General features: G+C 42.2%; 1 protein-coding gene across 1 annotated transcript in view; it reads right to left on the reverse strand.

Annotated features, from left to right (window-relative positions):
- Positions 1–14,039, reverse strand: part of LOC147728473 (uncharacterized) — a 508,290-nt gene that overhangs the window by 196,851 nt on the left and 297,400 nt on the right. The window contains exon 6 of the mRNA XM_086962242.1: positions 13,802–13,897. Within this exon, the coding sequence (XP_086818368.1) occupies positions 13,802–13,897 (96 nt within the window). The remainder of the gene's footprint in view (positions 1–13,801; positions 13,898–14,039) is intronic.

Here is a 14,039-nt window from a genome sequence, read left to right on the forward strand (position 1 = left end):
GGTCTAATGGTATATATACTATAAAACACATTGACGAAGCCAAAAGATCTGGCATAGGCGACACCTATTGGCTTTGCCAATGCTTGTAGTTAACAATGTGATGAGATGGAATCTTCCTTTTAATCAGTGTTTTTCCACGTCTATTAGAAACGTGTTGGGTCTCAATCAACACAACAATTCCTACCTCGTCTGTCATCACCGTTACATCAGAGCTCGGTGAGCAGCAGTGACTATAAAAAATAGCCAGTAAGGTGTGCGCTAATACAATGCCGTGGATTCAGAGATCAAACTGACGACACTACACTCCTGCCAAACCTTTGCCCTTTGAATGGGGCCGATTATTTTATTGTGAATTAAAGCGTTCTCTACAAGCATCACGATCGAGGCATCAACCGACATGTAAACAGCTAGACCGGATCTGATAGCAGGTTAAGGCTGTTTTCCTCTGCGTTAGAGCTGGCAATGAGGGAATATTATTTGCTGCACGTATTTTCCGAAATTTGTAGGGCAATGTGGACCAAAGAGCGGCTCATGTTCGATGTTCCGTTTCTGTTTTGGGCCATCTGAGGGGAGGGGGGTCAGTATCAGCTTCAATCCACCGCGCTTCAAGAGGGCCGAGGAGTATAGAGTGATGTTCGGCTGTCAGCATGGGGAATGTTTTCCATGGGCGCAGTAACCCGACCCTGCTGGGAAGCCCTGGTGAATGAGCTATCTGACTGGGGGTGTGCAGAGCGTCAGTCGTGGCCTGGCGAGACTACACAGGAGATTTCAGAGAACAGTGCTGTTGGTAAACAATTTTCATGGATGACCGGTGACGTCAGTGCAAGCCTTTCATCACTTGCGCTCGCACTTAGAACATTGGCGCAGCAAACTTGTACAATAAAACCACCAGTGCTTATACCACGTGGTGCATGATGTGTAGGATGTCAGAGTGAAAAAAAATGTCCCAGAAACAAGAACAAAACAAGCGCAGCTACAAAAGTGAAAGCAACCGCGCTATGTTAAATTAGTAACGTGATCCACAACCAGGTGTCACCCTGCATGCTGCTGCTCGCTCCTGAGACCCAAATGCCATGGGAGTGAACGTTTAGAGGAAAGGCGGGACATGCACCCGTCTTTGGCCATTTGCGTGCTTTCATTATTGAAAGCCACAAGCAAAGGCCAATGGAATGTGTGGGAGGAGTCCGACCCACACAGAGAAGTCTCTGGGAAGTTTAGAGTGCTTACAAGAAGCCTCCCCATAGAGCAGCGCATGTGCGCTGCACTAGGTTCGACCTAAAAAGTTATGTGTAGTGTTTGCTTCTTTGTAGTTGTAAACCTGATTTATTTTGGCTTGTTATTGGATCTTGTATTTAAACATATGACATTTTCCAATCCTAACACATTCTCTGTCTTCTCTTTCCACCCAAGAGCAATTTAAGAATGCATAAATTACCTATATGCAGCACAATTCGTTTCCACACATTGGTGGAATAAATTTTTACAGGCACAAATCAAACATTTTGTTTACCCTTGGGAATAACCCATTTGTTTATATGAGGTGCATTTCGGTGTTTTAGAAGTACATCCACGTTACCCAACCCCCTAGACTCTATGCTGTTTGGCACTGTTTGTTATGAAGTTACACCTTGGGGGTGCACCACTCTACAATGAAATACTTGTCAGTGGAGACTGCTGCTCTTAAGAGGACAACATGTCATCTTATCTAACAGCAAACGTATAAAGGTATAGTGTAAATGTCTAGGGGCCAGATGTAGGTCGGTCGGTAACGGTCGAAAATCGGTATTTTCGGCCGTTACCGATCGGTAAATAGGTGATAGGTATGTAGGGGGCATTATTTTACCGAATCGGTAAAATTACCGATTCGGTAATTTTACCGAGTCGGTAAAATAAAAAATCGGTAAATTTACCGAATGTGAGCCACCCATATGTAGGTGGGACTCTTCAGAGTCCCAGAGGCCTTACCGATTCCGGTGTGCTGTGCATGCACTCCTATGCCATGTGACAGGCAGACCTGCCCTTAGGGCATGTATGCCTGCCACATGGCACCCGAGCCTGTTTTGGGGGTGCCAGAGGGTGTCAAAGTGACACCCCCTGCACCCTTGTGAAAATCGGTAAATACCGAAATCATCCGATTCGGTATTCCAGCACATCTGGAATACCTACATGTCCACCCCATAGATTTACCGATTTTTAATTACCGAATCGGTAAAATTCGGTAATTAAAAATCGGTAAATCTATTTCACCTACATCTGGCCCTTAACTCCTTTATATATGCGTCCACTGAGTATCTATTTCAAAACGCTGCTTATCACGTCAACGAGATATATTCCAAATAAACATTACTGCAGGGTGCCTATAACTCTTTCTGGACTATTGTGACAGCAATAACTGTGCCGGAGGCAAGGAATAACTAAAAAGGTAAACTCTATGCTACAACGACCCCAGTTTACAGCCTTGCCTTAAAGTTCGGATTCAGGTTTTCTCCTTCAGTTGGATATGCCATGAGCTCCATTTTGTTAGGGCAATGATTGGAGAACATTCTCTCTATAGGCAAGAATTGTATTAAAGTGTAAGGTTGGCTCAATTTTTAGTTTCTAAACATGAGAAAATCGATTGTTCAGCCTGTATTTGTTTGGTCAGGACATCTGGTATTTTGGCAACTGTTGTGGCTGCAGTCTATTGATGAAATCCAGACACCAAGCCTCTGTTTCAAAAAGGGACACTATTAATTCTCTAATTACCATAACTGTCACTCAATTGTGTATGAAAAATTATTAAACAAAATGGCTGTGCACAAAAAAAACAGATTAAAAAACTTGAGGCAAAATAATTGTCTGTTTCATTGTTTTTCATAGCATGGCATAGTGAACAATATAAATTAGTTTTTTTTCATTTGTAATTTCCTTCAATATCACCCCATCAATATGGGTGCTGGGGCTCCACCCCCTTTTCCTAAAGAATGAGTGTCTATCAGGCTGAGCAAATGTCATCCTGGGGGACACTAATCACGTTGGGGTCAGGCAGATAGCCACTTTGGATGTACTAATGCGCAAGCACCCGGCAATCTAAGTCAAGATTTGCTGGGCTGGTGATCTGAGGCTGAGGGCAGCCTGAGGGCAGTGACATCATCAGCTGGGCAAAGCCCTGTTAGGAGCCTTCCCCTGAGAACAAGAGGGATCTGTTATGCCTTCCCTCCAGGATGCCTCCAGCTACTTCCTGGGCCATCCTGCTTCTTCCCCCTTCTACCTTCTGGCCCTGCCTTCTCCACCTTGACCTGGTAAGTGTTTTTTATTGGGTGTGCGTGTGTGATTGTATTTCAGTGGGTGTGAGGATGGGCGTCCATATGTGGTTGAGTGTGAGTGCATGTGCTTTGACGGGTGGAAGTGAGTGCGCCTGCCTGCTCCACTAGTCCTCTAATTAACCAGCGGCTGCACTGGTCTGGATTCACCCTTTCACAAGGGGAAATATATTTGTGAGGGAGTTACCTGCACCACCACTATTTTCTTCCCCTTCTGTGGTCCCCGCCTCTGTTGTTCACCCCATTGTTTCCCTCTTTACCCCTTTCTGCTCTGCAACCTACATCTGGTTGTCTGTAGATCTGGGGTTTGCCTCCACTGCAGTCAAACATACCTGTTGTTTCGACTACACTGAGAATGGGGTTCGGCTGTTCCTTTTAATCAGTGTTTTTTTTAGGTTAGCCTCTTGTAGCCCTTAGTTCAGACTTTGTTAATCACATTTTATCTCAGCCCAGAGAAGTATTTCTCTTTCAACTCATACTAATAGTAGCTGTTGGGTGTATAGACATAATGGTTAAGAGTCTCTATAAAGATCTGACATGAAAGAGATCCCTGTGCTAGCCCATTTCGGCTTGATGATGGGGGAAATCTGCATGAGTGCATGGGTTGGCGTGCACAAGGGACTATTTTCAGTGTGTCGATCCTCATTTCTTCTGCCCCATTCCCTTCCATTCATCCACAGATTTTGATAGAAAAGAAAGCTTTCTTTACTGAAGGCTCCCTTGACTTCATTACAAACCTTTTTTTGTTAAAAGGTAAAATGCAGTTAAGAAGGCAATGGACGCTTCACTACAGTATTTTATTTCTTTCAGTCATTGGAGTGAAAGAAGGACTATAATAAAAACCTCTTTATTATCCAACATCCATTTCACAATGGATCAAAAAAAGGACTATATTGAAGACAAGGGTGCTTTCATTATATCCCAGCTTTTCTTACATTTGACTGGCTTTACTGTGCTGACATGGGCTTCCTTGCATGAATACATTAAACTCAGACCTAGAGCTTTGCCAGTGCTTCTCTTATTCGCAGGGTGATCCCCTGTATTTTCTCCATCCTTACAACCTCAATCCTCGCTCGTCACCTTCTTTGTAACTCTATTCTGTGTTCCCACAACAGTCATGTCCTATTCCTGACCCTCCTTGTATTGCACTTTTTCTGCACCATGTATCACTTTTCTGTTAACTGGCTGCCACACACCTCTAAAAATGCCCCTCACCTAGTCAGCAGCAGCCATTTCGGAATATACTTTGGCTTTTTATCTTCTTTATCCCTTTCCTTTATTTCTTAAAATGCTCCATTTTTAAAACATTAGCTATATTTTCGGCTTTTTTTCTGACATGTAACATTATTTGTATTGATAAGTTTTCGTGTTTTTTGGGGTGATTTTATTATTATGAATTTATTAACTCAACGTTTTTTACTGCATACATGCCACTCAAGCAAGTCATTTCCTTGTACACCTGCCAAGTGTACAGTTAAGGGAAGTGATAGTGAAGGACACATTAACTAAAATAAGGTTGCTGTCTGGTTTAGACTGCATATTTTACCGGAAGCCTATATTTCAATAACATATCTTTTACTCTATAAAATTTAATGTGCCGTTTTTTGTATTCTTAATATTTTTTTGACGTTTTAGGTAAATGAAGAAAAACATAACACAACATGTCAATACATGGAATTGTGAAGAGCTTAACCCCTTAAGTGCTGCGTCGGTGCATTGGCCGACAGCAGCACTACCTCCCCAGTGCTGCGCACGACCATTGGACGTCCATTCAGCACTAGTTCCAATGGACAGCGCAGCACTGGGGAGGGATGTTTACTAGCATCTATGAGGTTAAGGATCAACCTTATCGAGAGAGGTGATATCAAAGTACATCTTCCGGGCATCGTTAATCTAGGAAGCTGAGATAAAATCTTTCGGTGCAAGATTGATTACTGTGAATGAAGTCTGAGACTAACATCATTCAGAGAAAAACAACAGTTGGTGTACTCTCTATGACATGATCAACACAAAAAATTGAGATAGAGATGGCATAGGGTTGCCCCTATCATGCAATTGGGTTATATGTGTGCTACTAAAGTAAGTTATTATGAGCAGAAAGGTATGAAGTTCCTAGTGAACACTGTAGGTCGATGTGAAGTGGGTGTGTGGTGGGTCACACACTTGAAGGCAGGAGAAACTGCATACCTTTCTGCTTATAATTACTCATGGGCATGCATGCTGGACCTGGATAAATATTGCCCATAGTCCTCCTTTTTGTTCAATACTAAAGTAAGTTACCCACACCCACCATGTATGGTAAGAGACATTGTTAAAGAATGTCCAGTCTATCAGTATAACCTTAAGAGGAATAGTGAGCAGCAAATCAAGTGGAGCGAGGTCTGAGTCTGGAAGCTCGATAGGTGGCACAGCTGGGTGCTTGCCATTACCATTAGGAAGTTCAATGAGATGGATGTTTTGAAAATGTTATCCAATTGAGAAGTGATGTCCACCCAAAAGGATAATAGGCAGGGGCATGAGAAGAACATATGTTCAATATTTCCAGGTGATGATTTACAGGACCAATAAGTGTCCGAGTTAGGTTAAAGAGTTTAGTAGGGGTCCAATTGGGGGAGTGAGATGCAAAGACCTTTGTTTGTATCAGCGAGGGGGATTAGTTTGTCTGGAAGCAGCCGACAAATTTTCGACCAAGTTTCTGCAGCAAGGTGAGGTGAACCTTAAAAGGAGCTGTATGAAGACAATTTGGTTTGTACTCCGGGGCTTAGTTGGCGGATGGCTTTATTAAGTAATTTGTAAAACTTGGATGCAATATGACTCCCTGCTTGGAGTTGAATAGTGGGGAGCAGAGTTGATTATCGAAGTCGATCTAACTTGAAGACTTTTGTTTTGAGTTGTAAGACATCTTAGAAATCCAAGTTAGAGAGTCCATGTTTCTTTTCGAAAGCGCAAAACATAATGGTTTGAAGTCTATATATAGATCTGCTATGAAAGAAATCCCCTTGCTAGCCCATTTCGGCTTGATGAGTGGGGAAATCTGCAGTCTCCTATTGATTGATAGTGATGTGGAGTAGAATTTGTGTATTTTGGACGAAAGGGCTTTATCTACTGATAATAAAGCTGAGATTGAGTCTCTAAGACATCTTGTTAGAGTGTGGATAAGAGTAGGGGGAATAGTTAAGTTTGCTTCTAATGGGAAGGGGTGGCTGATGGTTTGTTCAACATTAAGCCACGCAGGTTTTTTTTCATGGTTTTAACTTCAAACTACAGCACCCTTTGTGCTGCCAGGAATGCTGCTTGGTAATTGACCCAGTTTGGGAAGTTGCATCCACCATCCTTGGAGTGAACTCTTAGGGGCTTATTTACAAGCCCCTTGTGCAGCTGGAACGCCACTTTTTCCCAAGTTAAATGTGACACACTGGAGGTGCTTATTAATAAGCCTGTTAGTTTTGCTCACAAGAAATTCTGAGAAAATGTTATCAATATTTGAGAAAAAAATCCTGGGCCAGCCAAACGGGGAGCGTGCTATCCAAGAAGTTGATTAGTGGGGACACCATCATTTTGGTAGTTTCTAGCCTACCCCACCAAGAGATATGGTTAGGGGTCCAAGCGTCAGAAAGTCTCTCTGTTTTTTCGATTGTTTTTTATTCATTCTGAGCTACTAATTCCAAGAAGTCAGTACAAAACCAGATGCCTAGATATTAGATGATTTAAGACTTCCATTGTAAGTTGGAATTGCAGACACAGGAAGTGTGACGTTTTAGGGTAGGACTTTCATTTTATCTTTGCTTCAAGAGGATCAAGAGAAACTGGAGAACTGGCTAATTACATTCAGGATTGCTATATCCAAGGATTCCGCAAATATTATATTAATATGTTGTCTGAATACACATGGTTTTGTCAATCACATCACCAAAATGTATGCCTCCAATTACTGTGGATTCATTTAACAATAATAGGAGGAATCGATGACTAGAAGAAATAGTAAGGGGGATAGTGGGTAGCCTTGGTAAGTACCCTGTTGTAAGGCAAGGGGGTGTGGCAGGACCACAATATTGGCCTCAGAAGCAGTTTCAGACACTTTACACGAGATGGCAAAATTATTTAGGACAGACTCTTAGAAGTCCAAAATCATGGGAGCAAAGGTATTGTAGAAGTTAATGGGGAGAACATCCGGACCTTGGGCTTTACTATTTTGGATAGACTTTATTGTTAACATAATCTCTTCCCTATCGATCGGTCTGTTTGAAGGAAGTTGATTGGCGGTAGGGATCCATTTTATTGGGAGACTGAAGGAATTTTAAGCATGCCTCTTTAGGAGTGTAAAGCTTAGTGTAGAATATCTGGAAGGCCTTAAGAATGTCCTAGGTTGTTGGCTGCAATCTACCTCAGTGGTCTTTACTAGACTGAATTTAAAGCAGAGTTACTTTTGAATTTCAGGTACGCCTTATTTAAGTAGAACAGTTTCTTGACTTTTTGGGCACCCATAGTCGAGTATGTTTACTGAGTTTGAGTGCAGCCATGACTAAAGGGTCATGTAAATGCATATAAAGCAATTCCGTAGCTTTAATCTCAGCAGTTAGTTTATCCAGGGAACATTTCATTGGTTTGTTTTTCCTAGACATGCTGCTTATCACCTGGCCACTGACAAAACACTTCAGTGTGTTTCAGAATATAAGGGAAAGGAGGCAGAAGCTCTGTTCTCCTATATATACTAGGCGAGCTCTTTATGGAGTTCAAGCATAACTCCTTCATCATCCAGAACTTCAGTGTTGATACGCAATGTGCGAACTTTAGTTTGGATGGGTAGTATCTGTAAGGAGATCAAAATGGCAGCGTGGTCCAAAATCATGATAGGCTCAGAGGACAAGAAAGACATATTGTGGAAGAGGGAGGAGTCGACCAGAATATAGTTGATTATTGAAAAGCTATTGTGAGGTGGAGAAAAGAAGGTGAAGTCATTACCTGTGGGATTATGCAGTCTCCAGACATCGACCAGTCCATGTGCGGTACAAAGAGAGTGCATTGCTTTATGAGCCTTGGGTACTCTGATATCTGAAGGCAGAGTTCCTATCTAAGGTGATATCCATTGGAAGAAGGAACTCACCACCTAGAACAATCCAGGCTTTAGGGGTCAGAAGTGTGAGTTTCACAGATAATTCGTCCCAGAATTGTGGGTCATCTATATTGGGGGCATATATGCTTACTGTGTATATTTCTGTTGCACCGCTATGAAGTCCCATGATTATTCATCAACCATAATCGCCTTGTTCAGAAATAATGATTGAGAGTATCAATTTTTTTTAAATCTAGGTGATCACACCATTCTTCTTAGAGGCAGCTGCAGAACTGGCAGGGTCGGAAACCCAGCCTGTACGCATGGAGAGCACTTCTTTGTAGCCAAACTTGGTTTCCTGGATGAAGACCAGGTCTCTCCTAAGTGAGTGGCAGTAATCAGTGAACTTCCGAAGTTTCACTGGATGGTTAAGGCCTTTAGTGTTGGGAGAAACACCTTTGAACAAAAGGCATGTGTTGATCAGTCATCGGGCGGATGGTGACTATTGTATGTGTGATGTGAGGTGGAGGCACAGCGGATGGCGAGTCAAGGTGTATGTTGTCAAATTCACATGGCTCAGAGGAAAGGCGAGTAACAAAGTGGAGGGGAAGGAATAAGGATAAAAAAAGTCATAACATATTGAAACTCAAATATCCCTTAGGGAAAGGGGGAAGCCTGTAAGAGACAAAGTATGGAAAACAGGGGGATTGGTATCACATACAAGAAGGAGAGCAAGGGCACTCAGCACCGAACATTATAAGTGATACGTAAAAACACAACTAAAGTATATATTATAAATGAAAATCATAACAGATGGAGTCGAAACACCATGCATAATCACAAAATATCAAGAATATGATGGACCGATACGTTTGTTAATAGTGAGTAAACCAAACCTACATTTGTGCAAGGGTCAGAGATCAAATGGTTAACGGAAGGGTTATTAAGTTGGTTGGGAACATTGGATAACATATGTCGCAGCTAGAAATGTTTGCTGAGGCAGTAAGTATATAATCCCACAGAGAAAACCATATTAGAAGCTGTGAGACCATATCACAATATAGACAATTCGCTATTGTAGATACTCAGAGATATCCATAAAAAAAATAGGTGTTGAGAACAACACACAAGCGTAACAGTTCTGGTTCGGTGCCCCAACTAGTGCATATAATAATTGCAGATAAAATGGAGCAAGGTTAACAACATGAACATCTAACCAACATAAATAACATACTCCGATATATGGAAGTTGCAAAGCAACAAGACATTGAATAAGCAGCCGTAATGCATGAGGCCTCTGTATCCACCGCATAAGAAACTACTCAAACCAATCAATCTCATCAAATCCACAAGGAAGACAAATCCACAAGGGACAACCAACCACATTGGCAATAGTAAAACAGTTGAAACAGGAGATGCACAGGTTTCGATATTTGAAGTTAGCATTGTTAGCAATTTAGAACAATGGGATAATAGGAAGAAACAGGATCAGATGTGGGTACAAACCCTAAGTAGGCTAGAAGCCCTGCAGAGGGTTAGCAAGGATTACTGTGTAAGTCATAAATTTGTGATTCAAAGGTTTTTTCCAAGAAAGTCACCAGATCCGTGGAGTCCAAGAAAACATGGATTTGATCTTTGTAAACGATTTTAAATTTAGATGGGCCAGCAAAGGAGTGCTGGATTGCACGCTCGGACAGCATTTTCCTGCGTACAAAGCAGACCTTCCTTCTAGATACAGTGTCTCTGGCAAAATCCAGGGAGATGGAAATCAATCCTAGCACCTTGCCAAGAGAGTGATTTCATTTTTCTCATGGGTGCCAGAATAAGTTCAGAGTGTTGGTAGCGAAGTGGTTTAAAGATCCGTGCACATTGAGAGGTGGCATTCTCAGTTTGAAGCTCGAGACCCGATGTGCCCCTTCAAGCTCAAAGTCGCTGTTGAACGAGATTCCCAGAGTCATCAGAATCCAGGATTCCAGAAAGGCAATCAACAGGGACCTTGTCCTTGTGACCCCTACGGTGGACAATAAATTATGAGATTGCCTCTCCTGTCATGGTTCTCCAGCTCAGTGATTTTATGCCTGAGGGATGTCACTATGGAGTCATTTTTAGGTAGGTAAGGGGATTGGGCCGCTATGCAATGTTCCATCATGCTGATTCTTCCCTTGGTGTTTGCCACATGAAGATTCAACGCTTTAAGGTCTCTCCTGATCTCAGAGACTACTGCTTGCAGAAAATCCGTATTTGTGTTTGTGCTCTGCGCTGTTGTGGATATCGTTCAGTTTTTTGAGAATCGTTTTTAATACAGTTGGATTCTCTTGCTTGTCTTTAATTGGCGATTTGGGGAGCAGAGGTTCCTGTTTTGATATTTTTGAGCTGCCCTTCCCCTCATTCTTGTTATGATCTTTAAGCTCCGCCAGTCTTGTTGGACACAACTGTCACTGTTGATGGCAGGTAATGATGAGAAGGTAGTATTGTGGGGGACGGCAAAGGCAGTCCAGGACGTGCACCAGAGTGAGGATGGATAGTTGTAGAGCTGCATAACTCAACTACTCATCTCAGTTGGTAGTAGGTGGTAGTTAGAGGTGGAAGACCACTTTATTGCTAGCTAGCACACAAGGCAATCCCACCTGCTGGCACAAGATGATGTGGGGATCGGCAACGTAAAGCACAAAGCAACACTAGTATTTGCTCACCTTCCAATGGATCAGGAAAAGGTCATGCAAACAGCGGCTATGTGTACAACTGCGACAGAGGCAATCCCGGTGTCAGTGGGAGTGTGAATGTAGCCTGGGGCCAACATAGTGGTCAGATGGTGCAGTGATGGTTAAGGGAAACCATATGGCGCGGTTCGGGGCCTTGGCGAATCCTCACCTATGGTGATGCGATGGGGAGGAGGAAGTGTAGATGTGGGTAAAATAATGGCAAAGAGGTATACAGTTCTTCCCCTTCCCGAGGCCGTTCACACTATTACAGATCGCCAGCGCACCCAGGAACTGTCACCTTGAGGGAGTCAGTAGGCCTCAATGGTGTGGGAGAAAGACCTTGAGAATGCATTCAGTCTGGCCCAGAGATTGAAGTGTAGGCAGGGTACCTGGAAGTGGTGAGCGGCACAGCAATATTTCTTAACAGCGTGTCTTCAGAGATAACAACAGGTTGTCAGCTCACTCGCCTCATGGTGCGCTGCCATCTTGTTACCCATGTGGCGCCTCTCTCGATGCAACAGGGACACTCCCAGGACTTACTGGGTGCATGCAATTGTTTATCTCTGTGTTTTGTCACCGCGGGGAGTCCTTTGTTTTGGTCCGCGACTCCTGTCACTCGAATGATCGCTGATGGCTGTGTTGAAAGCAGAGTGGCATAGCAGGCCCTCTGGAGCTCAAGAAGGAGCCGCCATCTTACACGGATGCAGGCCACGCTCCCAATTAATGTGCGACTTTTAATAGTATAATGTAGAGAGTATCAAGTTTGCAGATGGCCTAGTCTGAAAATGCCACAAATGAAGTTAAATGTCTGTTACTCTGTACTCTAAGGGAAACTATCAGATATATATTTTGCTCGTACTGAGCTGTAATGTATTCAAATGACAAAAGCATTTCTGTCTAGAACCATCCTCACTTGACATTTGATAACTACTTTCCTCTCCAGTGGCCCCTTTAAAAGGATCTTAGACAAAACACAGGAAGGGAGAGAGTAGTTGGAAGCGGGCCTGACAGAGACATAGTTGTTTCTGAACAGAGTCTGTGAACATACTTCTCCTGTCAGAATGCAGAGCATGAGTGTTTATAATTGCTCTTTTCCTAGGCAGGCCTAAGACAAATGTTGTCTAGTGGAATGAGGTACATTTGGAAGTTACATTGATTAAATGACAAGTACATGGGCGGTGTTCAGAGGCAGATGATATCTTTACAAAGCTGAGAATAGATGTCACCATCATGAATGTTAGGTGTATGGAACTCTGGGATGAAGGTGGTGCCACAAGGCATATTCCTAGAAGAGAACGTGACTTGTGTGTGTTAAGGTGTGAGGGCTGAAACAGGTGCCTGTTAGGAACGTAATTTATGGGGAGGACTGGAGAGAAAAAAAAAAAGAATTTTAGGGCCTAATCTCCGTGGCAGTAACACAGCAGGTGTCAAACCCAGCACTTCCTCCACAAGTATAAAATAGAAATAACTTTTCAAAAGAGAGTGCTAGACATTAATATATGAAAAATGTGTAAATTACGCCACAAAAATTGAGTGAATTTCGAAAATGCAAAGACAGGAACTATGTACTTTAGAATACTTGAAATCTAAAATTGTGAGGATGCCAATTCTGGAATTACTAAATGTTATTTGTAAGTATGCGGGGTATTTAAAAGCAGTCCTATATAGTCATATCTAAAAGTGAAAGTACTGCAACATTCTTGGGTCATACAAAGGAGCAGCAAGGCAACACGGTAGAAAAAGTCGAAGATTTAGATAAACAAAACAGTGATTATTGTTCATTCGCTGCAACAGCACAGATCCATCTCAAGCTAACTGCTGTTTTATTTAGTAGCCTTTTTACCTATGTGATCATTTATTCTTAATTTACCCAATTCTTTACAAATTAGTAACAAAAGTCAAAATTCGCTCGAACCCCATTAGGCACGCATTTATTTTTCATGTTTTTATCTTCTAAATTGACAAATGAATAAACAAAGCACTCGCCGTTTTCTCTAGCATTGCATCTCAACATAACCTTTAGGAATGCTGCATGGAATAAATAGTTCTTCAAATTGTTTCAATTTGTCCTTAAACCCGATTTAATAAAGATTTTTCTAGTCTTAAGACGGTGTTAAATGTGCTCTAGGTCAGGAAAGGTAGGTTTGATTTTAAAAGGTATGAACTGGCCTTGGCTTAAGACATGATTCATAAAAGAATTTCTTTGCTGAAGACCACCCTAAAACTGTCTGTCAAGGCCTGACAATCTTATGTCAAAGAAAAAACCTTGGTAAACTAGGCCCATCTTTCCATTTTAGGCACAGCGGTAAAGGATGATAAAACAGGAAAGCAGAAATATTTAAAATTACTGATTCGCCACTCTGGTCATGCATTTGGTTAAGACGACTTTATATAGGCAAAACAGTACTGTGCATAACAGAAGCTGAAAGGAGGACACTCATTTAGAACTTCAGCAAATGTGATTTATGTTTTTCCATACACCATTCTACCACTTTGCAGGCGGAAAGAAGTTTTCAGGGAGAGTCTTCCTAGGAAACGCATCCTAAAAGTCTAGACATTGTATTCAGCCAAGGGAAAGCTGTGACTATCGTGAATATTGGTGTATTATTCGTGCAAATAAAATCTCCCACCCTGAACACCCATACAGTGATTTCTCGCCAGATGATTCAGAACTTGACTCATATTCAATGGTGCACTTGTGAGCAGTATTTAACCAGTTGCAAGGTTCAACTCTTTTCACTTGCCTGCGGTATGGCTGGATTGCTCTTGTTTTGGAGAACCTCCTGCGGCTGAGGTTTCTGACGGTGGCTCAATGTGATGGATGTCGACCTTATCTTCCCCTGAAGGATAAAGAACATGTACAGTTCATCAACCCCTAAACGAGAGATGTTTATCAAATGTTGTGGCATGAACAATAAGTGGGCAAAATAAATGCACAGAGACAAACGAGAAAGAATATACCCACCAGATTATATAAAACTC

This window comes from Lissotriton vulgaris, chromosome 3_1, assembly GCF_964263255.1.
Source record: "Lissotriton vulgaris chromosome 3_1, aLisVul1.2, whole genome shotgun sequence".
Lineage (NCBI taxonomy): Eukaryota > Metazoa > Chordata > Amphibia > Caudata > Salamandridae > Lissotriton > Lissotriton vulgaris.